Here is an 11,960-nt window from a genome sequence, read left to right as displayed (position 1 = left end):
ATAAAATAAATCATTTCATTCTCAACAACTGAATTAACACCTTTTCGAATTTTCTTTTGGAAAAGGAAAAGTACTAAGAACTAATAAAACTAACTATGAAAGGAATCTAAAAATAAATAATATGAGAGGAGACTATTTGAAGTTGCCAATTTCGAAGAACCTGTCGCTACCATGAGGCATTTGATGCAAACATTCGTTGATAAAAATCAATTTTAGTGTCTGGATAATTACATTGTGAAGATAGATTCTCGATTATTAAAGAAGGATTGGAAATGTTACAGTGATATATTTTTTTATTTAAAAATATATTAAAATAATATTTTTTAATTTCTAAAAATCATTTTTAACTTCCATAAAAAAAAATTAATTTTAAAAAATAAATTTAATGAAACACTATTTGCATTTCCTAAAAAGAATTCAGATGGTGTTGCTATTGATGAGTTACCACAGTACTCAAACTCACCACTTGCTGCATAAAAAAGAGTATTCAGGAACAATGGCATCACTTACAGGTTGTATTTAATGAAACAATAATATCATCAACATAACCTTATACAAGTAAAAATTCCGGTACATACATGGAACAGGAATTCCTCTGAAAATATTCCACTGCTGCAACTTTGGACACATTTTGTGGGATGCTTGGAACTTCTCAAACAAGTGCATTTTCATGGAGAAAAGGCGGGGAGCCAAATATCATATTTGGTGGCAAGCACGTTCTTCGACGCGCATTTGTTGTGAGATGCCAATCAAGCCTTGACACTGATCACAAATGAACCTGTCAAGTGAATAACCACAGATATGGTGAGATATTGTTATTCAAAATGCAGTGTTTCATCAAGAAGAGTGGTAGGGGCAGTCACTTCAACGCTCACAATGACACATGCTATGTAACTTCCTACATCTCTATAACAAATTGAAGCCAACCTAGATTTTGGTTCTGGTTATATTTCTCTGTTCTCTTACTTTCTCAAAGTAATGATGGATCATCTCTATCTCCAACAAGTTTATCACAGACCACTCTTCAAAATTCTGCTTGTCTGGATTCCCATTTTCTATAGTTCCAATTATTTATTCCTGACAGAGGAATGATTTTTACTCTTATTTTCATGAGAGAACTCAAAAAAATGGTTTCTTTCTACAACAACTATCACCCAGTCTCTACCTTCCAAACAGAAAACTCAAATATGCAACTCCTGAAACTTATACAGGCACCAATCAGCAGGTCCTCTTGTTTGCTAGTCTCAAGCTAGTCAATCAAAGTCGACACAGTTCATGCATTTCAAAATCAACATGAACTGAGGGTTTGGTTTGTGGTTAAAATCGTGAAAACAAAATTTATACTCATAACCCTTTCTTAATTTCCTAATAAGAGATTAAAATCAAAATTTAATTAAAATTTCATTCTTTGATCAATTTTTTAAAACAAGAGTGTTCAATTTTTTCTCATTTTCTTAATATCAATCCATACAAGATGGTCACATAGTGATAATACAAGGATGAGGGTGAGAAGATGTGTTCGATGTATACATTTTGACTGTGGTTGGTTCCGGTTCAAGAAACAAGGGGCTTTAACAGCCATGGAGAGGGGAAAAAAGGTGTCTGTCTGCTCGGTTTAACCGGTGACAGAGGTTTTATCTTGCCTTTACTCTTTCACTCAAACATGGAAAACTAGTAAAGCAAGCATTTGGTGCTAGCATTCCTCATGCAAACAATAATAAACTAGTGATCTGTTTTGTTGTGAACAAGAGAATTTGTGAAGTTCAGTTCATCGCATTAAGAAGGCTAAACAAATTATGAACTTCGGTAAAAATATTCCGGTGGAAATATAATCTAAAAGACCATGGAACCACTTGAAAGTATGCCATCGCAGATCCAACATGAACTCAAAGTTCCACGGTTTAATAATTCAGCAACAACAAAGTTTTTTAAAAAGGAATTCAACAAGCCAATTTCGCTTTATAAATAAAACACTAGAAGCTACCATTCCTATAAGCTAATCATAATTCATAATTAATATTTGAATGCACATCAAATCTTAATATTCCATCATTGATTAACAAAATGCGAAACAAGTAGTCAAGATCTAGCATACTCACACGCGGGAAGACTGGAAATATCAGCAGAAACAGCACAGGGAATCCCCAGATTCGAAAGCGCACCCCTTATAATCCCACAAGGAAAATAGCAATACATGCTCATTGCTTGTGCACCTTTACTTTCAGGATCCTCCATTCCATTCTCAACCGATAGATCATCCCCCGACATTCGTGATAGCCATGGAAACTTATTATCTTGCAACACAAACGTACCCTAAACAAAAAAAGAAAAAACATATTCAAAATCAAAAACCCACAAATAAGAAATAAAAATAATTAACAGAACTCACTCTATGATTAGTCTTCAAGTTATCAATCTGTTTCTTGAACAACTCAGTCCAGAAATCTTTGCATATGAACTTAATTGCCTCTAAATGATCAGTAAAACGAGGCCGTTCTATTGTGTACCTAATCAAACCCAAAATTGAATCAGCAAGAATAAAATGAAACAAATAATGAGGGGTTTGCCATGGAGTGAAAGAGGGAGAACTGTACCGTTCCGAGAGCTGATGGCCTACTTGATAACCAATGGCTTCGATGCGGCGGGCAGCGAGTTCTGGTTTGTTAGAGTAAAATCGAGTGCAATATGATGACACCATTTCTGTCACGAGACCATCCATGCAACTCTTCGATACTTCTCTTCCCATTTCCTTTTCTTATTTTTTCTTCTTCTTTGCCCTCACTAAAATGAAAAAAAAACAATATATATATATATATTTACTGTTTGATATGTTTTCTTCTGCATTTTTGTGTCAGCAGGATAGTACTGTTTGATATGTTTTCTTCTTCATTTTTGTGTCAGCAGGATAGGGATAGATGGGCTTGGGTTACAAGTACTCGAGTTGGGCTGTTGTATTGGGTAGGAACTCCAGTTTTTATTTTTCGTATTATTTTTCATTTTGGTCATCCAATTTGTTTTTTCTTTGATTTGAACCTTTGGAGGCAAAATTGATGTCTAATTACTTCTAATTTGTTATTAAAAATAAAAAAAGATTAATAGACATGAAACCTAAGTAAAAACAAGAGGAAAATAAGTGGTTTGTTTAATTTTTGATAATGGGGGGGTTTGATATGGTGCTTTGCAAATTGTCATGAAAGGTTCACATTTTCAATCCTTATAGTTTTTAAAAATTCACTTTTTATACACAAATTTATTTTATTTATTTTTTAGTCATTAAGTTGAGAGAGAAGAAATAGATTTGTTAGGTTTTGGTTGAAGAGAAAGAGAAAATCTTGGTGTCAGCTTATCCAATTTAATAAGAAAAGGTTCATTAAGATATTATTTGACATTTACTTTGCCAGCAAGATAGATCTAGTTCCATAAGGTTTTTCAATTTGAGTTGAATTTTTATTTTTTTAATGCTTTTTTATTTCTTTAAGTAATGAATTAGTTTATTTAGGTATGTAGGATGTTTTTGGATTAAAAAAAAATTGAAAAATGACTTATTGACTCCTATTCAGCCAGCACAGACAATGTATCTTCTATTTTGTGTTTTTTAAAAATCAAATGGTAAACAATGCATTCTCCACCCTTCAATATAAAAAATAAAGAGAGGCCTGGTGCACATGTCAGGCCTTTTTTTTTAGTAGATATACTAGTCATCCATGTCCAGCTGCTTACTCTTTTTTTTTGTTAAGTATATAAAAAAATTATTTTATTTATTTATTTATTTTAGTTTCATTAATCAAATATTATATTTATTAATAAAATATTTGATAAATATAAAAAAAATCTTTATTAATAAATTTAATATATTTATGTGAATAACATCTATGTATATAACCAACTAATTAACTATAAAGTATATATACTAACAATATAAATATAATTGTTAATTTATAATTTTATTATTAAATATTTCTTTTGAAATAGTCTATCTTTCTAGAAAGATTACAACTCTTTAATTAATTGTGATTAAATTATGAGTTTGATAGTTTTAGAAAGTTGGATCAATTTTTCTTTTTGTAATATTGATTTTTATTTTTATTTTTGTCATTTAATATTGGGTTGTTTGAGAATTTATCTTTACTATATGATTCATTTTTCTTTTTATGGTATTATCATATTTTCATTACTCGACTTGATAAGATAAATTCGGTTATTTTTTTATTTTATTTTTTAATACTAAATTAATTAAGAATCAAATTTTATAATTTATTTAAGTTTATTTTTTATGAAGTTATCACAATCTTATAACTCGGTTCATAAATCTGACAAGTTAAATTAGATCAATTCAATTTATTATCTTCTTAAAAAATTTTTAAAAATATCATTTAATAATTTTTTTAAATCAACCTATATTTTTATAAACATCCAAATAACCTTTAAATTCATTAAATTACATCAAATCAACCCTTACACTTTTTTTTTTACCCTAAAAAAAAAACATCCGCCTTCCAATGGAATGTTGGCAAATGATCTAATTTTCTAATTAATTATTAAAACCATGTCGTTTTAGGGTTGTTCATTACCTAGTGATATGGGACTTCAGCGAGGCAAAATCCAGGGCTGGGTCCGTCAAAACTATAAATAGAATAACACGAGTGAAACCCAAACCATATGATAATTTTTTTGAACTAATAAATATATGATTGTGAAAAACAAACACGAAAAATAAAAGGCGAAAAGAAGTTAGGGTGAAATTGAAATATAGAATAATTAATTATTTAGTATATTTCAGAATACAAATTCTGTGTCATTTATTCATAAAATAAGATTGGATCATCATCATCATCAAACAAAAGGGATACATTTATTCTTTCAAGAAAAAGATTTAACCTTGCTTTAAAATATATGGCATGGAATTGTTAATTTATTTTTCCTCCTGCACATGCACCTGTATTGCTTCTCACAGTACACGCTCTCGCAATGCAAATCAGGAGGACAAACATCGTCGAACTCGCAGTCCTCTTTATACAGGCATTCCCCTTTTGTTATGGCCTCTTGCTCCTCCTCTATCTTCCCTGCCATCATCTCTCTCGATTCAGCACCATTCCTTTTTCGAACCTGTCATGTATCAGCCCAAACTCTTCTCAGCCCACTCTTAAAACGACTCAGTCTTCACTGCAAATTGCTTCGGTCCCTATAATAAACTTATTTCTCCTACTTCAATAAACTTAAAACCTGCCTATGGGTTGCCACGAGTTCTTATTTGGCTGATTCAAAGCCACCAGAAGGAAGAAGAAGTCTTCAGGGTCTCTGAAAGGATATTGCATTATCATAGTCAGATGGTCCATGTATGCTCCAATGATCATAATAACAAGGATTTAAAATATTATAAAGGAGTTCATCGGTGGGTCCATAGGCTGATATGCAGTGATACTATATTGTCCAGCTGATTAGTTCGGACTGAATACACCTAGCTGTACAGCTGCTACCAATAACGTGCAAGGCAAAAATAAATTATTAACATTATCTGGGACCACACCTGCAAAAAGTTTAATCTTCTTAGCATGTTGGAATCTTTGAGCAAAGGCATCAAAATCCTAGAATAAGGTTAGCTAGCTATAAGCTACTAGAGTACCAAAAGGAATCTGCTTCAAGCTTCGACTGTTTCTCAGCTGGTTGTTGACCACAGATGATTTTAAGAAATTCCTCTCCCACTTTATCCTGACCCATGTCATCAAGAGTTTCACGTAACAATCTATGGCCGCTGAGAGGGGGCAGCACTGTCATAGCCAGGTTTTCCAAACGTGTTCTGATGATAAGATGGATATCCATAATTATAATGGGAGCTCAGCTGTGGGTCTAGTGGGCGATAACCAAGCACAATTGTAGCGTCCGCCAGATGGATTTTGATTTATAGAAGGACCTTCTGCTCGCTGATGAGGGACAGGCACCGGGTGTGCAATGCTAGTGTTTTTAAGTAATGGTGCTCTTAGAGGAACCTCAGATGATTTAGCAATCCGAGGGCGCTTATTTCCACTCTGGTGTTGTTCTTGAGGGTGCGGGTGCTTATCACTGCCCTGGTACTGCGCTTGACAGCGTTTATTTCCACCCTGGTATTGTGGTTCAGTCTTGGGGATTGAGCCAGAAGGTGATGCACTGCTTGAGGAGGGGGAGACAACAGTACTTCGGGTAGTTGAGGTAGTAATGGATGAAGTAGTGGCGGGAGAGGCAACTGCTATTGGGGTAACAGCGGCTGCAGCAGTTGTGGAGGGAGAAGTGACAATGATACGGACGACTGGATTAGCAATAGCGGACGTAGTTGGGGCAGGAGAGGTGACTGTGACTGGGGAAGCAATGTAGGCAACAGTTGGAGCGAGGGAGGTGACTGTGATGGGAGCAGTACAGGCTGCCATCGTGGAATTGAGAGCAGGTATAGTGGCAGAGACATATTTGGACGCAAGGACAGAGGCACAAGCAGCAGCTTTTGGGGCCAAACGTTTGTTCTCACTCAGATGAGGCTCAGTAGAATTGCTTCCCAGGTTTGGTAACTTTGTTTTCCTAATTGAAAGTTGTCTTTCGACGTCTTTTATTTGTTGCTTGAGGGTATTTGGTGAGAATACAGTTTCAAGCTTGTAATCTTCAACGCATTTCAGTACAACCATTAGGTCAGCTACTCTTCTCTTTACAGACTCAACCTGTTAGCAAGTTTCAAGCGTCAGCATATAATAACAGTTGGATCGTACACAAGAGAAGAGATTGACAAATTGAAGGAGAAAGCCAGCAAAACATACCAGTCCTTCAATTGATTTGTTCCTCCTCTTAATTTTTCTGGCTGCAATCTTGGAACCACTTAAGTAATCCCTCAAGATAGGTCCAGGTGGGAACTGATTAACCATCTCAAATGCATAAATGAATCTGATAGCTTCCATTGGCTGTCTCTTTAAGATAAGATTTTGAATAAAACCTGTTATATGCATGCAAAAGAATAGTTACAAGTTCAATCACGCTCCAGTAGATATTTCAAATGAAAAAAATAATTGATTGAGAATCGAATCAATTAATTTTCACCAGGCATTAAAGAAGTCAAGGGCTAAATTGAGAGGAAAAACTGGTGTGCTTCAAGCCATGGATTTAAGTGGATTTCCCAAGGCTAATTTCGCTATACGATGCTTAAAAATTGACAGGTGATGCTAGCACTAGCAGAAGATTATCCTTGACCTTTACCACTCTTGACAACACCGTAACAAATGACTATAAGCTGAACACTCAAAAAGGCCTTTAATTGCAGTTACATGCATTTCTGCTCCAAACAAAGGGTATACAGTGCATCCTCCATGCAATACAGGATTCATTGACTTACCACCAGAGAAAGCTTCAAAAACGACCAACTTTTTAAAGAATTTCCATGACTTTCCACTATCTTGTATTTCATAACAGAATCTTGAGATGTGAAATAAACTATAATTTAATCACATACAAGTTTCTGCCAATACCAAATATAGAATAGTTGCAATTCATGAATAGCATGGTAGTGCAGAAAAAGGATTACTAGATTATAGACACAGAAGAAAGCAAAAAAATCATACTGAGCACAAGGATTAGAAACTTACCAGGAATTTTATCTCCTAGATCAAGGACACGCAAGAATTCAGGAGTCTGCTTCTTTCGAGCAATAATCACCAAACGGCTTATGAGCTCATCTGAATCAAAAGCAGAGGCCAGTCCATAAGCAGCCAACAGATAAAAAAAACCCAAAACATCCAAATTGTGTTGACCATCCACTGTCATCTTTGTCATCCAAAGAAAGGCAAGTTTCGTCGCTTCTTTTCTCACATGGGGTTCGATTGGTGGGGATATTTTCATTAATTGCTCAAGCAAAAGATTGCAACTTCTTTTCACAACAACCTCTTTGAACTCCACATCACCCTCCCTCAAATGGGGCGGGTAAAACCCTTCCATGGCATCCAAAACCAGCTTTGCAGGATCCGAGGAAAGTCCCAAAGCAGTAGATACCTCATTCTTCAACTTCTCATCATGTTTACAACGCTTATTTAATAAAATTTGCAATGCCTATCCATCCATTTTCACTGAAAAATGTAGGTTAGCATCTATGGAATATTCTACGGTCTCCGACTTCACATGGGCAATACAAGCATCAGCAACTTGTTTCTCCTTCAACTCAAACTCCTTAATTCGCTCCAAGCACTTCTTATTTTCCATTTCAACTTCCCGTAACCTCTGTTCTAGTTCCTTCTCCTTCAACTGAACGTCTTCAATTTGCTTCCCTTTCAAATCAAACCTCCTACACCGTTCCTCCAATTCCTTCTCCTTCAACTCAACCCCCTTAATTATCTCCTCAACCTCCCTACTTTTCAACTCAAGTTCTCTAAATCCTTCCTCTAATTTCCTCCTATGCAATTCAACTTCCTCGCTCCTTTTGCCAACATTCTTCTCCATCAATGCAATCTCTTTAACCCTCTCCTCAACCTCCCTGCCTTTCAATCCAAGATCTTTAAGCCTCTGCTCAACCTTCCTATCTTTCAATCCAACCTCTTTCAGCCTCTCCCCAACCTTCCTATCTTTCAATCCAACCTCTTTAAGCCTCTCCTCAACTTTCCTATCTTTGAATCCAATCTCTTTAAGCCTCTCCTCAACCTTCCTATCTTTGAATCCAATCTCTTTAAGCCTCTTCTCAACCTCCCTACCTTTCAACTCCACCCCTTTTCTCCGTTCCCTAAACTCGTCATCTTTCACCCTAACTTCCTTAAACAGCTCTCTAACCATCCTCTCCTTCTCTTCAACCTCTCTAAATCTCTTCCCCACCCTCTCTTCTCTCAATGCAACTTCTCTAAACTCTTCCACCACTTTCTTCTCCTTCAACTCAATTTCATCATACCTTTCTCTGACTTGCTGCCCAAAATTTATTTCTTTTAACTCAAGCTCTCTTCTCCACTCCTTAGAGTTCTCTTCTTTCAACTTAACCAAAATTTCCATTTCAAGTTCCTTAAACCCCTCCAGGAGGTGCTTCTCCTTCAACTCAAGCACTTTAGCTTGTTCGAAAAACCTCTTGTTTGCCAATTCAACTTCTTTCAACTGCTCTTCAAGATGTTTCTCCTTCAGTTCAATCTCCTTGGACTGTTCCTCAAGTTTCTTCTTTTCCGACTCAACTACCGTACACCGCTCGTCAAGTTGCTTTTCCTTCAATTCAACCTCTTCAACAAACTTTTTATTCCCCAATTCAGCTATCAGGCGCCTTTCTTCAACTTGCTTCTCCTTCGACTCAAGCTCTTCAAAAAACTTCTTAATTTTCTTGTTTTCCAATTCAACTTCTTTCTGCTGCTCCAGAAGTTGCTTCTCCTTCAATTCAAGCTTTTCAACTAACTTCTTTCTCTCCGATTCAACTTCCTTGCACCTTTCATCAAATTGTTTCTCTTTCAATTCAAACCCCTCTATAAACTTCTTGTTTTTCATGTCCTCCGATTCAACTTCCTTTTGCTTCAACTTAAGCTCGTCAAAAAACTCAACATTTCTCTTCCTCGCCAATTCAATCTCCAAAGCCCTATCCTCAAGCTGTCTCTCCTTCAATTCACACTCCTTAAGTTGTTCCCCAACCTTCAACTTCACCCATGGAACTTCATTGAGTTGCTTCTCCTTCAACTCAAACTCTTCGACAAGCTTCTTCCTTTCCACTTCAATTTCCTTTTGCCTTTCCTCAATTTTCTTCTCCTTCAACTCAAACCCTACGACAAGCTTCTTCCTTTCCACTTCAATTTCCTTTCGCCTTTCCTCAATTTCCTTCTCCTTCAACTCAATCTCTTCAACAACCTTCTTTCTCACCAACTCCTCCCTCTCTTCGACTTCCTTCCGCCTCTCCTCCAACAGCTTCCTCTCCGATTCAACCTCTCTACGCCGTTCCTCAAAATCCTTCTCCTTCAATTCAATCTCTTTATAATGCTCCTCAACCTCCGCATCTCTCAACTTTATAAACTCTTCGCACCGTTCCTCAAACTCCTTCTCCTTCGATTCAAATTCCTTCCCTCTCTCCTCCAGTTGCCGTTCCTTCGTACGAAGCGCTTTGGCGGAGTCTTCGATGGAATTGAAAGTGGAATCGAAGTGACTTTCGATATCTTTCCATTGAAGAGTGAGGGAGAGAATGGAAGAGGCTTGCTCGTGAATTTCATTGAGACTTCGGTTGAAGCTTTCTTGCCTTAACTTAGTGAGTTTCAACTCGCTGCAAATCTTCTCCTCCATTGAAGTAGGAGACGACACCCTAGCACCACTCACTGGAGTGGAGGGGAGAAAATCAAAGAAGCGGGTCAGGGTAAAACGACAGGTCGTCGTCAATTGGTTGATTAATTTTTTAGCAAATCATAATCACTATTAATGTGCTGGGAAAACCTTAATGATACCCCGTGTACGGACCCTCTCTTACGATTTTTGAAATTTTTTAAAATTTATTTTTTAGTTTAAAATTATTATTTTTAATATGTTTTTGAATTATTTTAATACGTAAATAACATAAATAAATTTTATAAAAAAAAATCTGATATATTACTAAATAAAAAATATTTTAAAAAATAATGTTTATCACAATTTCAAACAAATTCTATTAAATAAGGTTTATAAGTTAATTAGATTTAAATATTTAGTTTTTTTAAAAAAAAAATTATATAAAAAAACTTGATTTTATTCTAGTTTTGACTTAGTAAAAAATTAAAAAATTAAATTGTAAAATTGACCAAGTTGATTTTGTTTGAAACTTAGCTAAAAAAAACAATCTTAGATGATTGTATTTTTCATGCAACTTATATGCTATATATATTTTTTAAAAATTTAAATTATTAGTTATAATTTTAAAATATAATTTATATTATTATCTAAAATATATATTAAAATAAAAGTTATTTAAATTTAAAATTTATATAAAAAGTAATAAGATTTAAATTTATAATCTCATGGTCAACAAGAAACCTAATATATTATATTAAAAAATTATTTTAATTAAAAAATTTATATAATAAAATGAAATTTTAAAATATAATTTATATTATTATATAATATATGTGTAATTATTATTATGCGGTATATAAACTTTAAATATATTTTTAAATAAAAATTAAGTTGTCATATATAATCAAACAATTCATGTACAACATATATATCTTATTATTTAGCACTCTTAGCTTATCGTTTATGTTTTACATAAACTTGTTTTAAATTTCTTTATTTCTCATGTTATACGTTTTTTTTCATATCATCTACAATACCAATATATAAATCGGTAGCAGTCAGACATCTATATAGTATGATCTTTAAAATCTTAAAAGTGTTTGTTCATTAAATCATATATCGACATAAAATCCATGGTTTATTAAGCTATTCGAAACTGAAGGTTGAAAGACATAAATCCATGCCGCAGCATTAACATAGGATTCATGTTTTATTAAACTTTGAGGTAACCATTTTTTACCCCTTTTTCTAAGAGATTTACCTGCGTAGCTGAAGATGAAGGTGTATTGGACGATGCTCTCTCTCTTCCTCTTTTCGTTTGTTTTCCCTCTGGTTGCTCTTTTCTTCGGATCTGTTTTCTCTGTTCGTGTTCTCTGGTCCCTCTCCCTCTTCGTTTCAGTCCTTGTTTCTGTTTGTTTGCTTCTCTCTCTACTGGTTTTTTCGGTCTTCCTCTCTCCCTGTATTTGCTCCTCCTTGGTTTCCTTCTGTTTTGTGCCTCTGTCTTTCTCCTTCGCGTCTCTGTTCCCAGTTTTCCTCTGCTCGTCCCTGTTCTCTCTTTCACTCCCTCTGTCCCTACATTTTTGTTCTTCTCTGTTTTCCCCCTTCTTCCCTCTGTTTTTTGGTGTTTTTTTCTCCCCCATTCTCTTCTCTTCTCTGGGTTTTATAGCCAGAGAATGCCAAGCGTTCGTGCATCCTGGGGGCGAGGGATAGCAGCTCGGAGACCTGGTCCATGAAACGGTTTT

The 11,960-nt window shown here is 35.0% G+C and overlaps 3 protein-coding genes across 3 annotated transcripts; all 3 read right to left on the bottom strand.

Moving 5' to 3' along the window:
- Positions 1 to 407: 407 nt before the first annotated feature.
- Positions 408 to 2,790, bottom strand: LOC105131322 (trafficking protein particle complex subunit 6B-like). Its single transcript, XM_011034249.1, has 4 exons — positions 2,595 to 2,790; positions 2,390 to 2,507; positions 2,100 to 2,313; positions 408 to 778 (listed from the first exon to the last, which is right to left on the bottom strand). Exons 1-4 carry the CDS (start codon positions 2,744 to 2,746, stop codon positions 750 to 752), a joined length of 513 nt encoding a protein of 170 aa, XP_011032551.1. The 5' UTR covers positions 2,747 to 2,790; the 3' UTR covers positions 408 to 749.
- A 2,603-nt stretch (positions 2,791 to 5,393) lies between these two features.
- Positions 5,394 to 8,052, bottom strand: LOC105131323 (FRIGIDA-like protein 5). Its single transcript, XM_011034250.1, has 3 exons — positions 7,599 to 8,052; positions 6,780 to 6,952; positions 5,394 to 6,683 (listed from the first exon to the last, which is right to left on the bottom strand). Exons 1-3 carry the CDS (start codon positions 7,945 to 7,947, stop codon positions 5,823 to 5,825), a joined length of 1,383 nt encoding a protein of 460 aa, XP_011032552.1. The 5' UTR covers positions 7,948 to 8,052; the 3' UTR covers positions 5,394 to 5,822.
- On the bottom strand, positions 7,976 to 10,373 carry LOC105131324 (calponin homology domain-containing protein DDB_G0272472-like). Its single transcript, XM_011034251.1, has one exon. It carries the CDS (start codon positions 10,237 to 10,239, stop codon positions 8,059 to 8,061), a length of 2,181 nt encoding a protein of 726 aa, XP_011032553.1. The 5' UTR covers positions 10,240 to 10,373; the 3' UTR covers positions 7,976 to 8,058.
- Between the last annotated feature and the right edge of the window lie 1,587 nt (positions 10,374 to 11,960).

The sequence above is a fragment of the Populus euphratica genome, unplaced genomic scaffold (genome assembly GCF_000495115.2).
Source record: "Populus euphratica unplaced genomic scaffold, PopEup_1.0 scaffold103.1, whole genome shotgun sequence".
NCBI classification, from domain to species: domain Eukaryota; kingdom Viridiplantae; phylum Streptophyta; class Magnoliopsida; order Malpighiales; family Salicaceae; genus Populus; species Populus euphratica.
The sequence above is the reverse complement of the archived record's forward strand: the minus strand, read 5'-3'. Positions and strand labels throughout refer to the sequence as shown.